General features: G+C 33.4%; 2 protein-coding genes across 12 annotated transcripts in view; one reads left to right on the forward strand and one right to left on the reverse strand.

The window, feature by feature from the left end:
• The window catches only part of ERAP1 (endoplasmic reticulum aminopeptidase 1), a 150,961-nt gene extending 147,012 nt beyond the window's left edge, over positions 1–3,949 (forward strand). For all 4 annotated transcript variants that reach the window (XM_074282020.1, XM_074282019.1, XM_074282022.1 and 1 more), the window contains exons 16-19: positions 974–1,135; positions 2,172–2,312; positions 2,786–2,867; positions 3,657–3,949. In XM_074282020.1, coding sequence (XP_074138121.1) covers positions 974–1,135; positions 2,172–2,312; positions 2,786–2,867; positions 3,657–3,809 — 538 coding nt within the window. In that variant the 3' untranslated portion in view covers positions 3,810–3,949. The remainder of the gene's footprint in view (positions 1–973; positions 1,136–2,171; positions 2,313–2,785; positions 2,868–3,656) is intronic.
• A 1,943-nt stretch (positions 3,950–5,892) lies between these two features.
• Positions 5,893–15,637, reverse strand: part of CAST (calpastatin) — a 121,338-nt gene continuing 111,593 nt past the window's right edge. For 4 of the 8 annotated variants that reach the window (XM_074282024.1, XM_074282026.1, XM_074282028.1 and 1 more), the window contains 7 exons: positions 13,397–13,501; positions 11,873–11,965; positions 10,730–10,765; positions 10,338–10,436; positions 9,089–9,148; positions 8,445–8,520; positions 5,893–7,251 (listed from right to left, as the gene is read on the reverse strand). In XM_074282024.1, the coding sequence (XP_074138125.1) occupies positions 8,470–8,520; positions 9,089–9,148; positions 10,338–10,436; positions 10,730–10,765; positions 11,873–11,965; positions 13,397–13,501 (444 nt within the window). In that variant the 3' untranslated portion in view covers positions 5,893–7,251; positions 8,445–8,469. Of the gene's footprint in view, positions 7,252–8,439; positions 8,521–9,088; positions 9,149–10,337; positions 10,452–10,729; positions 10,766–11,855; positions 11,966–13,396; positions 13,502–15,637 lie in introns of all 8 variants that reach the window. The other 4 variants (XM_074282025.1, XM_074282027.1, XM_074282029.1 and 1 more) reach the window with 2 other exon arrangements.

Raw genomic sequence — 15,637 nt, forward strand, 5'->3', positions numbered from 1 at the left:
CACACTTTGCACCCCAAACCTAGCTAAGCGTTCTCTTTTTCTTCAGATGGAAGGTTTTGCTTAGCTATCTTGTACTTCTTGAATCATTGAAATATGATAAATGGGAGTATCTTCTCATATCAGTTAAATATCTCATCCTTTGTCACGTGTAGCTTTTGACAAATTGTTTTCTTCATGAAGACTCCTAGGAATCCTGAGAGGCAAGGAAATATGTGTTGGCTATTTTGGTCACCTCAGCCAAGATTATAGCCTAATCTCTTACCTTGAGTTTATTTTGGGGTGCATGATTTCACTGATATGGGGAAGGGAGTTTGCTGATCATGGGTAGGGAGCAGTGTTGGGGCACTGTTGGGAAACCAAAGGTTTGGGGGACAAACCCTCCAGGTGACTATTGCAAACATATGACCCATCCTCCCATCTTCCGTTGGTTGACAACACACTTCTGGAAGTCAGTCTAATACCCTGTTCATGGTTAAGACCACAGAACTAAGGTAATGTTGTATTTTATCTGTGCAAAGTGATATATTGAGGTTTTAATCCATATCCTTACTTCTGCCTGAAATAATATAACTTATAGAACCATATTTTTCTTTAATATCTTGCTTACTCTGGAAAATTTGGGAGACATACTGTTTACATATAACTTTTTGGTCATAGGATTAAGAAGAGTCTGAGAAGAGATAATTTAAACCATTTAAAATTCTTTGGCTTTTTTGTACAAATCATTAATTGGCAAAAGACAAAAATTCATTGTATTCATTCATTAAATACTTACTGATCACCTAATCTGCAAGTTACTATGTTTGGGCATGCCTTTTTGCAACACACATCAGAAAAAACAAAACAAAAAAGCAACCAAATAGGAGAATGGGAAAATTTCATCATCATTTAATTTGTCATTATTATATATTTATTATGTAACTAAATCTCTTATAAACTCTTACATGTCTTTTTATGGTCTTCTTTTTTGCAGTTTACCAAATGATGTGACTTCCGCAGTGTTTGCTGTTGGGGCACAGACCACAGAAGGCTGGGATTTTCTCTATAGGAAGTATCAGTTCTCTTTGTCCAGTACTGAGAAAAACAAAATTGAACTGGCCCTCTCTATTAGCCATGATAAAGAAAAGCTTCAATGGTGAGCAATTTGCCCATTTGGGGGATGATAAAGGAAGTTAAATTAGATAAGGTAATGTTGTCACAGCTTTGATTTCTTTGACTACTGCTTGTTTATTTAGTAGTGGACAACCATGTACCTACCACATTGCATTATTTTTGACAAATCCTTTATAGCATCAAATCCAAAGTGAAATGGAAAAATAATAAGTTCAGAGACAACAACAAAGCATTCTGATTTTCCAGTTTCAAAAGTTTTCCCATTCTAGTCCATCTTCCACTCAGTCATCAAATTGAACTTCCTAAAGCATGTGTCTGTGTGACCTTCACGATGACTATTCCAACTTTAGTGGCTCCCTATTACCTCCAGAATCAAAGAAAAAACCTCTTTGACTTACAAAGCTGTCTATATAGCCTCCTTTCCTAACTTTCTAGTCTTTTAAACCTTATATCTCTTCTCTACTTCCCATTCCCCCACATACTCGCTAATCTTGGGACATGGACTTTGTTATTGTTTGTTAAACATGACTCTTTCATCTCTCAAATCGAATCATTTTCACCGGCTGTTTCCCTTGCCTGAAACTTTTTTCTTGTCTCCACCTCTTGACTGCCTTGAAGTCTCAGCTGAAGTCCTACTTTCTGTAATAGGCCTTTGCCTACAATGCTAGTCTCTCCTCTGTGGATTATTACAGGTTTAATTTTTTATGTGTCTTGTTTGCATAAGGTTTGATTGTATATTGTCTCCCTGATTAAGCTGTAAGCTTTGTGAGTGCAAAGACTGTATTTCACCTTTCTATCTTTGGTGCTATTAGGAATATAGATGCTTAAGTGATGCTAGTTGACTAATAACTAGATATGTCTCTCCCTCTTCTTTGTATTTGTGATCATTGATAATCTATTTGTGAAGAATGGGCATCAGCCATATGTATTTAATACCAACCTATATATTCTTTATGATTTAATAACACTAGATTTATTCTTCAGACTGTTTCATGGATATCAGCAGTAGCTGTTTTATAACAAAAGCACCAATTGCATTTATTCTTATTCTTTTTTAGGTTATTGGAGCAGAGTTTTGAAGGGAATATAATAAAAACTCAGGAATTTCCAACTATTCTTAATTATGTTGCCAGAAATCCAAAGGGTTATCTTTTGGCTTGGCAATTTTTGAAAGAAAATTGGAATAGAATCATAGAGAAGTAAGTAGATCTGCCATAATTTGTAAATTTTTAAAAACTTTACTCTATTTTCAGTTTCTTAATTTCAAAATAACATCATTCTTAGAGAAGTCTGGGTTGGAGAAAAGGACGGAACTAAAATCTCTTGAAAATATGAAATCCTAATGTCACAAGGCCTCCACTGAATCCATGCTAATCTCTCCTTTTTCTGAACTTTTCTAGCACACATTGTGCATCCCACTTCCTTTTATTCTTTATCACAGACTGCCTAGTTTTGTCACTTAGCTACTTCATATATGTATCTTGAGCTTCAAATGGATTTTAAGCTCCTAAAGGCAGGAATCATATTATATATATATATATATAGATATATATATATATATATATATATTTTTTTTTTTACTTTTTTTCTAGGTTGAGCTCTGGGCTAGCAACTCAAAAAGTATTTATTAAATGAAAATTTCAAAGTATATCTTGTTAATTGATGTTTCTAGGTTTGAACTTGGCTCAAATACTGTAAGCTACATGGTGATGGGAACCACAAATCAATACTCTACAAGAGAGCAATTTGAAGAGGTAATGTTTTCCTAACTAAACTTCTAATGTCATAAATTATCTACCAAAAACATAGGTGAGATTTGTGGATATTACAATCCTTTTAACATTGTCATACCAAAGTGAACTTAGACCCATACCCATGACTATGGATGTATATTCAGGAATTGGAAGCTTTCAGCTTGCAAGAAACTCCTAGTCAATCCCTTCATTTTACGATCAGGAAATGTATGTCTCGACTTTCAGGACAATGCTTTTCTCACTGAATCTTGTTATACACCCTATTCTACAGGGTATTTATATAATATGCACTTCTATGCCAACATAAAAAAACCTGAATTTGTATGAATGAAATTTATGGAAATTATTTTTTCCTTTTAAGATGAGGGAAGGGGGGGAGAGAGAGAGACAGAGAGAGACAGAGACAGAGACAGAGAGACAGAGACAAAGAAAGTACCATATAGCTAATAAACAATTGTTGACTAAACAGGAACTAAAATCTGGTAAATAGCGTTTTTTGGTCTGGATGAGCAAAAGAAAACTGCATAAGGAAAAAAAAATGATCTCAAGAAACCTTCCCTATTTTGGGTAGCCCAAGTTAAAGTTCCAATGTATATTACTTTGACTACAGGCATAGTTCTCAAATGAAACTTTGGCCAATGCTGGATTTTGGCTTAGATGAGTTTTTCTTTGGTGATCCTTTTAGGTCTTTTTAAGCTCTAAAAAATGTAAATTTTTAATTATGTAAGTGTAATGTAAAAATGAATATAAAAAAATTGAAAAAGTTACTTTTTTATTTTTCCTCAAAAGGTGAAAGAATTCTTCAGCTCCCTGAAGGAAAATGGTTCCCAGCTTCGTAGTGTCCAACAAACACTTGAAACGATTAAAGAAAACATACGCTGGATGAATCAGAATTTTGAGAAAATCAGAGTGTGGTTACAAAAAAGTGTCACCTTATTGTAACTTTTCATGTTTTTTCATGTTCTTGTGACCTATTGTAATTACGAGAATTTATGATAAAGGTGAACTTAATAAGGGGAAAAAAGTTTTTTTGCTGCACAATATGTTTTTTAGAATCTAAAAATATATGGTTTCTAGCTCAACTGCTCTCTCATTTTTCTACCCCCATGACCAGCTATTCCTTTCTCTCAGTAGGCTTATTGACACAGATCACAGATATTTTTATAAATGCCAATTCAGTATCAACCACATACCAGAATGTACATGATGCTTGGGTGTTTCTCATCTGAATCCGAGTCCCAATGCTGCCTACTATGTATTAAGAACAGTTTCTAATTTAACAGCTACCTACCTCACAGGATTTTAAGAAAGATATTTATAAATCTTATGTCCCTACATAAATCTGAATTAATGTGTATGAAGTGTGTCTTTTTTTTTTCTCCTTTAGAAAGAAAAAGGAATATTCTGATGATTGTCATGAAACTAGTAGGGACTAGAACAAGTATGCTCCAAGATTAAAATATGAAGTTTTTATTTAAAAAAAATAGAGTTCCTATGGAAGTTTACCACAGGGGTTCTTCCCTGAGGTTTATGAACTCCCAGGAGTAAAGTTCTTTAATTTAGATAGGAATATATATATATATATATATACACACACACATACACACACATACAATGTATATAAACATACATGTACTAGAGGTCATGGCACTAAAGGGCTTAAGAAGCAAAAATGTTTTAACTGAGATTGAGCTGAAGAGATATTGCTTGGTGATAAGGAAGGGAGAAGCATAAATTAATTACTTTAGCTTGACTATAAGAGCTGAAGTAATCATGAATTTTTTTTTTTTAATTCCAATGAGGAACAATTAAATAAAAGAATATTAATTGGGGCAGCTAGGTGGTGCAGTGGATAGAGTACCAGCCCTGAAGTCAGGAGGACCTGAGTTCAAATCTGGCATCAGACACTTAACACTTCCTGACTGTGCGATCCTGGGTAAGTTACTTAACCCCCCCCCAAAATATTAATTGAATTATCATTGATACTAAATAATGTTAAATACTGCAAGATGAATGAAATAAACCACATAAACATGAGTCTAAATGAGAATCTTTGTAGTTTACATGAATTAAAAAAATGCCTAGGATTTTGTGTTAAAACATATTAGAATGCTTAATATATTGAAATAACAATATTTCCAATAGAGAAAGTACTTCAAATATGCTAACTTAATATCAGTAATACGTTTATAGATAATATTTTATAAAATAACATTTCTGTTATTTGAGAAATGTAACATCAGCCATACTTTTTAGGTTTTCTTTTGTTTTGGCCCCTCAGTTAGGGTTGTGACTTGCCCAAATCACACAGCTAGTAAGTTTGTTAAGTGTCTGAAGCTGCATTTGAATGCAGGTCTTTCTGACTCCAGGGCTGTTGACCTATTCATTGTGTGCCATCTAGCTGTACCCCAATTTAAAAATTTTTTTTATTTTAATGAAACATGGTGAATTTTAAATGTTGGACATTAGCTTTTACCTCCTGGTGGAAAAGTCTTATTTTTAAACTGACATAACATTCCCAAATCAAAGTGGTTACATTTTTATTTTTTCCACAAATGAACTGTCATCTCTGGGTTGTTTTTTTGTTTTTGTTTTGTTTTTTTTGCCACAGTACACATAACAACAACAACTTTCTCTCTCAATCATGGGATGTGTTCAGAACCTAGAAGCTATTAAAAACTTTACTACCAGGATGTATACAATCTACAATGTCTACAAATGGTACTCATTCCATGAGGCTTATCTGCCATCAGAAGCTTTGGTAATTGTCAACTTTTGTTTTTAAAACATCTTTGATTTCTTCAAGGAAGTTAGTGTCTCAGAGATTTGTCTTTATAGATAAGCTTTCTAAGTATGATGTTTGGGGATATTACATTCTATAAAAACCATAATTTTTAAAGTTTGGTCTATGTGATAACGAACTAGCATTTCTTCCCCTCATTCAGTATCAGGAATTCAAAATTTTAAAGATCAGATGAAGCAACTGTTAATACTCGACTATACATTCAGTGCCATGTTCATATACTTTTTTACCTTCAAAATATTTTATTAGCCATTTACATCTCCAGAACAGTGGTTCTCAGACTTTTTGCAATGGTACAGTCCTAAACAAAACTTTGGAATAGCCCATGCAGTCAAGCCTTCTAAAATTATTTTTAATGCTCAATATCACTCATCAAACTAAAACTCAATCCAACCCAACTCTCCATCTCAGGGTACTTCATGGTTCCTTGGAATGAAAAAATTGTTCTAAAGCATCAGAGCTTGACTCAAATTGTAGGGAGATAAAACATCACGTTTTTCGTGTGTGTGTGTGTGTGTGTGTGTGTGTGTGTGTGTGTGTGTGTGTGTGTTCTTAAGCAGCAACATTACTTTTGTCCTTACTTGGCAAACTTAATTTTCATAAAGTTGGTACAGTGCAGAGACTAAAATTTTAATATTGCTTTAAAATTTATATTCAAGTCTTATATATCAGACACCTGCACTCATCTTTAATGACATGCAGAACTGAATACAAAACAAAAATGAATTACTGAAGGCACAGTAAACTTATTTTTTTGTCCATCCTTGGCATCAACTCTGAGTCTTTTCCTGCTCAGGGTCTCAGGACCAGGCCACATTCTGCTCTGTTATGATCTTCCCACCTGAGCCTCATGAAGTATGCTTCATGTTCACATGCAAGCCTGGGAAGGCCTGATACTTTAGGGGAAAGGGGAGAAGAACTGAGGGAAAAAAAGTCACATGATGTACTCTGCTTCCTGCTTTGTTGAAAAAGCACTATTCAGGATTTTTATTCCCCGTTTATTAACCACAACCATAGTGGTTGCTGATGTCTGCACCTTACACAAAATATTCCATATTTGACCTAAAAGTTCTTATTTGTCAATCACCCAAGGAAATGTCTAGTACCACCTATGAGTCAAGGGGCAAGGGGCAAAGGGTTGCAATCAGAACATTTTAGAACTCTGAAAGCATTTCTCAATTGTTTTAAAAAAAATATTGGAAACCGGAAGAAACTTGCTAAAATTGAGAGGCACTGTGTGTAGAATATGTGCAAAAGTTTTGCAGACTTTTTTTTTTTTTGGTTGCCATAAGTAACTTTATGAAATATATTTCTCAAAAATATAAAGGATCCTTTCCATCCCAAATGAAGAAAATTTAAAAAAAAAGTTTATCAATACAATAATACAGGCAACCAAGCCATATCCCAGTCATTTTCTGGAAAAGAACATGAAACTAAAATTTTCAGAATGTCAAAAGACTCCACAAATACCACTATACAAAAGCCACCCTGAATAATTGCTTTCTGCTGCAAGAGTCTTTGGTTTGCTTGAAGTCACCATCCACCATTTGAATTAAGATTTTTCTAGCATGTGCGGATAGCCTAAAAAAAAAGTCAAAGAAAAGAAAATCAATGAAACATTTGATATATAAAATCTTCCCTCTCCCAAAAGGCACCATAAATGTACATTTTTTCAAGAGTAGTACATGGCACAGAGTAAGACAAAAACTTATCTAATCTGAATAGTCATGTATTGGTATGGGACAACTAAAGGTAAACTATCAAAAATGTATATACAATTTAAGAAATAGAATATAGATTTGGCCTTCTGGGAAAGTTTAGCTATCCTAAGGCAAAGACTTTCAAGATTCCTTCATGTTTTCTGATTCTAATTTTAAGGTGACTGAAGATATAACTACTGTGAGAACCCACTACTTTATCTTGCAAGTCTTAAAAGTATTTTGCTGAGTTGTTTCATCCATGTCTGATTTTTTGTGACCCCATTTGGTGTTTTCTTGGCAAAGATATTGGAGTGGTTTACCATTTCTTCTCCAGCATATTTTACAGGTGAGGAAAATGAGGCAAACCCAGGTTAAATGACTTGCTCAAGACTATATGGCTAGTAAATGTCTGAGGCCAGATTTGAACTCAGGAAGATGAATCTTCTTGATTCTAGGCTCAATATTCTATCCAGTACACATAAAAAGTATAAGTAGTCAAATCTTCCTGCTTCTCAAGTGCTGCTTTTCCTTCTTGCTTGTATTTTGATTTTTGTTGTTGTGTAGATCTACGATTTCAATAGTTTACTCTGTCCACTAAACGTTGCTTGAGTGGTTAAAAAACTTGTTGAGAGTAACCTTCTAAGTATTTGTAAAGTGCTAGGCTTGAACTCAGGTCTTTTTAATCCTGAGATTGGACTACTATCCATCGCATACTGTTCACTTCCCTACTACTGCTGGTTGGAATAGTAATTCCTTCACTTACTCACTAGAATTTAAATTTTGAAAATTTAAGCACACCAAGTTTCTACCTGCAGATTTAAGTTTTCTTTAATAGTCTGGCATGAGATTTTAATATGTCCCATGTATAAGATTAATATATTTAATATTCTTGTAACAGAATTCTCCAATGTTGAGGTGCTTTTTGGAAAATGACTGTAAATTAATGAATATGTATTTCATGCAAGAGGTATCCAAAGATGAATTAAGTATATCAGATGTGATTTTCAGTTAGAAAATGTGGCTTGTACTTGGTTACAGTTGTGTTAATTTAAAAAGCACACTTCCACACCTTACCCAGTAGGTTCAGTAGTCTGAACTTTTAACTTGTTTTTTCTCCATCAGCTTTTGACCTGGAAGATTTCTCTTTTGTCTGAATGGAAAAACAAAATTATTAATAGGAATTCTCCACTTTCTATCCAATAGTCATTTTGTCCCATGAAGCAACAGAAATTAAGTCTTTCTTCTCCCATAAAAAAGTCTTTCAGGTTATTTGAAGACATCTCCATAATATGATAATCTGCCTTTTCACAGGTCTCATGAAATAAAAATATTTTGTAGTATTCTATCTTTCATTCTATGACCCCTATCAAAAACAAGTTCCAAAAAGTTATTTGCATGAGATTCCAACATAAATAGGATCTAGGGCACATTTCAGTTATTATCTATTGCCTTAGACCTAAGTCCACCATGAAGCAAAATGCTAAAAAAAAAGACTTCAGTAAAAAAAGAAGTAATTTTTAAAAGGCAACTATTTAAGGAGTCAGGAGGGAATCCATTATAGTTTTAAAGCACTGAGTCAGTTTTCTTTAGAAATTAACTTCAAAAATAAATTTCTAGACAAGAAGAAAATTTATCTACCATTAAGACACATAGTATTAATTTTTAAGTGGCAAAAAGCATCTTAAGATTTTAGGTCAGTCTTTGTGCTTATTTATTACCTTGCTTTTTCCACCATTCTTAGCAGATTTGGTGTTAGAAACATCCTTTTCATCTTTTTTCTAGAGGAAAAAAAGTAAATATTATTTAGTCATTATTATTAAGTTATTAAAATAACTGCCATTCTCAAATTAATTCAAATTATTCTGTTCTGCATATTACAAATCCCATTTTAATTATAAATAAGGGAATAATTCAGTATCTATGGATATCATTCTTTTAAACCTTATAAAGAGCTTTTTTTATAAAGAAGGTTCAATTTAGTCAGAAAGTTTGGGAAATGTGAGATGGGATCACGAAATCATGATTCAGTTAGAACTAATGCTTGTCAAAGCAGGGTTTCTACTTGGATTGATTTTTAGGTATTAATATGGAAAAAAGTACAGAGATTATGGTATTAAGAAAAAATTATAACAACAAAAATAATCAAAGAACTACGGTAACTTCTAAAGAGAGAAATGAAGAACATTCAAATGGAGAAAATAATATGAGGAATTTTCTAGAATAAGAAACAGGATGCACAGCAGTTAAGCAATTAAATCTACCTTATTTAGGAAGAATTAGAAGTTCTAGACTGTCAGTTAAGTTTAGTAACAGCTAGGTGGGGAGTGGGGAAGATAGGAAATTGAAATTTAGTGATCATTCAGAAAAAAAAAAAAAGAAAAAAGGGCACATTTTCAAACTTCCCTTTCTACATGAAATGCCAGGTAGCAAGGTGGTGAAGTATAGAAAATTCAGGACTGGTAAAGAGTTGTGTTTTAGATGGAGCTCTGCTACTGACTTTTGTTTGATCCCAACACTTAGTAAAGCATCTGGAACGAAGAAGGTGCTTAATAAATGTTTACTGACTAATAATTAAAATGGGGAACATGGTGCAGAGGATAGAGTACTGGGTCTAGAGTGAGGTGGACTCTTTTTTCCTGAATTCAAATCTGGTTTCAGACACTTAACTAGCTGTATGACCCTGCCTCAGTTTCCTTATCTGTAAAATGACCTGGAGAAGTAAATGGCAAACCACTCAAGTCTCTTTTGCCAAGAAAATCCCAATTGGTGTCACAAAGAATTGAATGTAACTGAAATAACTAAATAAAACGAAAACTTCCATTGACAAGCTCTATAACCTTAGATGAGTCACTCTAAAATGTTATAGATATTAATGTTAACTCTTGTGCTATCTTTTATTCCTCACTCTCACCACATGAGTCCATGACATAGATGATTTGAAAACTGGGAGGAAAAAAAATTACTCACCTTTGCCAATTTCTGTGGACCTTCTGGAGATGGCTTTTGGGAACATTTGTCAAATCCTTCTGAGAGTGTATCAATGGGGTCCTTACTATCTGCAGAATTCTGAAATGGAAACTTCTATCAGTAAAGAAATGTAAAGTGTAAAGGTCACTTTCTAATCACAAGAAATAATGAAATCCTTAAAGAAAATCTGCTGTTGTTGATCTTGTTTTTAAAGTTTTTCTTAGTGAGAATGTTGAACTAGATGTTAACACATGATTGTCCCTGCCAGATTCTTTTCTTCTACATTTTATTTATTTGATTTTAAGCATCACATCTAGACATAAGATGAAGCACATCAATCCCCCAATTCCAGTTAGATTTAAATTTAATAGAGAAAATATTATAGTTTTTACCTTGGGCTCCTTGGGTGGTGGTTTTTCTGGATTACCCTTAAAAACAAGACATCACATACATTCTTACACATGGTCAAATTAGAAAAGACTCAACAATTGAAAAATAGAAAAAACAAAATTAGAAAACAGCAACAATTGAAGAATGTTAAAAAAAAACCTTGAGTCAACAATCCCAGAAATATTACTCCAACAACACAGAATCCAGATTAAAACCAACTCATTTCTTTATCTCCTACTCTCTTCTGCCATCCCTGATTAGAATATGGAAATATTAAAGTAATTATCACCTTGATATACCTAGAGAAGATGTGAAAAATGTTTCTAGGACTATAAAATATTTTTTTCTTATTTTGGCTTTGTCTGGCAAATGTATGTGGTTTTGCAATTCTGCATGAAATATTCCAGAAGTCAGCTAAATAACAATAAAATGAGATTAAAAGCCACAAAAAATAAAGTCAGAAAATTTAAAATCACATATTAACACACACTGAGTTACTGTGATAAATGATATATGATAAAAATTTTTGAACAAAGTCAGGGTTTGCTTGTTAAGTGTATTAAATCATATTTACCAAGAGTATAAGCAACAGCCATATAGGGGCATCAAAGAACAGGTTTTTTATCAGTGCTTTTTAAAGAAACACTGAACCTGTGCTTGAGTATTCCAAAGCCTAATAGGATACTTTGTTTTGCCACTCAGTTCTGGTTGTCTCATTGGGCCTCAAATGCATAGCAGATGGGGGTATTTTTTATATATAGCTATGTCAGTATTCTGCCTGAAAGAGGACAGAGTGTTTTCATAAAATTAAAGTCAGAAGTACAAGCCATTTAGAAGTTGGGACAAGGGGGAGGGAAAGGGAGCCAGTCTTTGAATGTGTCTCACTGTCTGTCACATTACAGCTTGACTAAGGCTGACTAATTAGTGTAGCAGACTTTTTGAGTATAGCCACAGAGAAGTGGCTTACTTTAAATCTGCAAACACACACACACATATGTATGTATGAGAGGTGTATGTATATATATGTATATATATATATTTTTTTTAAAAAGCACCTCTCTTATATTTGCAGTTTGGATAAAAATATGAAAATCATATACTAAATGTATTATTTTATATTATGTGGACCTATAGGGATCATTTACCTGGTTATCGTTATCAAGAAGATGCCTGTATTCAGGGGGTATGGTGTCATCTCTTTCTCCCAGCTTATCTCTATGTTCAGCTTTAACTTTTTCCTAGAAACATTGGACAAAAAGGAAAATCATAATCAATATTTATTTCTTTTCTTTTCATGGAAGGCAGCCTGAGTTTCCTTGCATTTATTGCATTTTAGTAAGATGGGGACAAATAGCTTGTTTTAAATTGATTTAAGCAACTAAAGACAATATCTTTTTTTCTCAATAATATTTTATTTTTCCAAATATTCAGAAAGATAGTTTCAACATTCATTTTTGTAAGATTTTTTGTTACAAATTTTATCTTCCCCTTTTTCTTACTTCTCTTCCCAGTACAGCAAGCAATCTGATATAGATTTTACATACATAATTCTTTAAAAAATATTTCCGTATTTGTCATGTGCAAGAAAAATCAGGCCAATGGGAAAAAACCACAAGAAAAAGCAAACAAACAAAAATGAAGCTATCTTCAATCTACTATAGATAAAAATATAAAATATTATTTGCATTTGAAAATATTTATTATACATCTACTACATGTATGACACTGAGTTTCAGCCAGGGGTATTCTGTACACTCAACTCACTTATAATTTCATAAGGGAGATAAGAAATGTGCACAAATGAATTTCAAGAGAAACAAGTGATGGAATATGATCTTTTGCAGTTATGATTGGAAAGGAAACCTATAAACATTTATAAAATGTCATGTAATATGCTAAGCACTCTACAAATATTATCTAATTTAACATTAACTATCTTTCCCATCTTTGGGTGGTCTGAAAATCTGATGAGCCTATCATCAATGATAAACATATTAAACAGCACAAACAAATTCAGAGAATGGGACCACTCCACTGGAGATTCCCTGCTGCACTGACTTTAAACAATGCCTCTTTGAGTTTGATCATCCATGGTTCTGAATCCATGACTGTATTTTTGTCTAATTCATGTCTCTCCATCTCCTTCACAAGAAGAGTAGGAGATCTTTTATCAAAAGCCCTTGCTAAAATCTAAGTAATCTAGATCCTAGTCCTGTCAGAAAGAAAATGACCTGTTCTTGATAAAGTCATGCTAACTCACTGTAATGATCACAGCTTGTTTTGGTAGATGCTCAATGGTCATTTGTCTTCTTAATAATAATATGTTTTAGAATTTTCCACCAAGATCATTGGAATTAATTTATTTTTAAAAAATTTACAATATAATATGACAGGCACTATTGGCAGGTTAAATGAATAAAAACTACTGTGGACAGAGTATAGTTAGGGGACATGTTACTTTGTCTCCTTATAATTAGAGTGTATTTTTAAGTGATTAGAATCTGACAGCATTTAGGAATTGAGCCATAAAATTATACTACTTTATTTCTTAAATGGAAAAGAATCTCTAGACTCTTTGCACTCCATATATTTCAAAAATCTCTCGTCCTTTTCTGTTGAGGAAGTAGCTGTTACATTAAATTATAAAATTTTAAATTTTATTCTTTTACCTTTACTTTATCCTCCATTGGCTTCTTCTCATCAGGGTCTGGTTTTCTTGGTTCGAGGGATTGAGAAAGTTGATCATATACATCATCAAGCCCCTTATCTTTTTGCTAAAGAGTAAAAACAAAAACAAAACACATTAACTATAGCTATATCATAAATGGGCAGCCCAACACAGAAGTGCTGGACTTTTTTTTCCATAAGCAAATCTTCAGAATCAACAATAAAGAGGTTCATTGGACAGAGCGCTGAACCTGGAATCGGGAAGACCTGAATTCAAGTCCATCCTCAGACACTTACTAGCTGTGTGGGCTTGAGCAACTCACTTGATCTCCATCTGCCTCAGTTTCCTGTCCTGTGAAATGGGCATAGTAACAGCATCTACCTCCCCCAGTTGTGGTAAGGATCAAATGAGATATAATTTGTAAAGTGCTGAGTGCTTGGTACAGAATAGACATTTTAGAAATGCTTCTTCACCTCCTCCTTCCCCTTCCCCTACCCTTGGCAGACACTTGGCCATAGTGGTCGCTTGTTTTTCCAATGAAGCCCTTTACATTTTCTTCTATTTTTTCATTCTTTTGAATTTGATGAATTCTTGATGTCTCATAGAGTCATTAGCATCCATTTGCTCAATTCTAACTTTTTAAAAAATGTATTTATTTAAAACAAAATACAAAAGAAAAAGAAAAAAGGCACTGTTTTATATATATATATATATATATATATATATATATATATATATATATATATATATATATATATATATATATATATATATATACATCAGAACATCATGGAGGATTCAGAATATCTTACTATAAATTTTCACTTCAAGAAAGCATACATAAAATAAGAAGACACTGTATTCAGAACTAGCCATATTTGCTTCCTTGTAGGGTTTCCTTTCCTTTTTCCACCTTCCCCAAGCAGCCTATAGTTAAGCATGGTTTATGTACACACACAGTCACACACACACAAACACACAGTCACACACACACACACATACACTTACCTACATATACATATGCACACATACATATAAATCTAAAACAATATCAATATGACTGACATCTAATGTAGATTTCACACAAATCTTTATCTTTGACTTTGAGCCAATGGTTACTATCCCTACTTTTTTTTTTTTTTTTAAATAAATTCTACTCCCAATCGTCGTTATTGTGTTTGTGTATACTTCTTATTTTCTCTTCCTGCTAACTCTTCTAGTTTACTTCTACCCATTAACTTGCATTCTAAGAGTCACAAGTTAAGAGTAAGAACACCATAGAAATGGAGAGACTACCTGTGCAACAACATTAAGCCTGAAGATGGAATGCCGATTTAGAGAATTTGGCCAAATTCAGCCAGAATTTGGCTGAATATGGAGTACATAAAGGGGAGTAAGATAAAATAAGGTTAGAAAGGTAGGTGGGGCACTATTGGTAGACTTGTAAACTGAAGCAACTGTTCTGGAAATCAACTTTGAGTGATGTCCAAAGACTATAAATCTGTTCATACCCCGCAACTTGTTGAATATGAGATGTCTGTGGGATATCTAAAAAAGCGGTTGATACAAGATTGGAACTCAGAAAGGAAATAAAGCCTGGATGTGTAGATTTGGGAATAATCTTCATGAGAGAAACATAAGTGGAGTTGATGTTGGTATTGTATTTGCAATTTCTGAACACACCCCAAGGCCTGATTTTAAAGGGCACAGCTTAATCTGTGTAATACGCATGTTGCCTCCCCTATTAGATAATGATATCCCTGAAAACAGGAACTGTATTCTGCCTCCTTTCTTTCGTGAGGCTAACATTCCTAGAAAATGTTGTGAAAGTAAGAAATGCAAAAGTTGTTACATTGAACCCATGAAAAACACAGGATTAGGTTCCCATGACCCCCTCAGACTGTAAATTTTTGCCAGAGATTCCTGAAAATGCCTTTTTCTGCAAAATACAATTCTTTATAGCAAAACATTTAAAATGAGAGTGTTGGACTCAATGGTCTCTGAGCTGCCTTTTTATGAATTCTGAGAGCTGCCTTTGTAGCTCTGAACCTATGATTCTCTGATTTTAGAGCTAACATCAAAAAAGAAAAGAAATATAGGTGTAATCACTTTCACCATTGAAGGAAAAACCACCAGTACCTCTGGAACAAATGGGTAAAATGCATTGTCTAAGAAATGAAAGCAAATAGAAATCCAAAATTTTTCGAAGTAATACTCAGGATAGGATGTAGAGGACATGAAT

The sequence above is a fragment of the Sminthopsis crassicaudata genome, chromosome 1 (genome assembly GCF_048593235.1).
Source record: "Sminthopsis crassicaudata isolate SCR6 chromosome 1, ASM4859323v1, whole genome shotgun sequence".
NCBI lineage: Eukaryota > Metazoa > Chordata > Mammalia > Dasyuromorphia > Dasyuridae > Sminthopsis > Sminthopsis crassicaudata.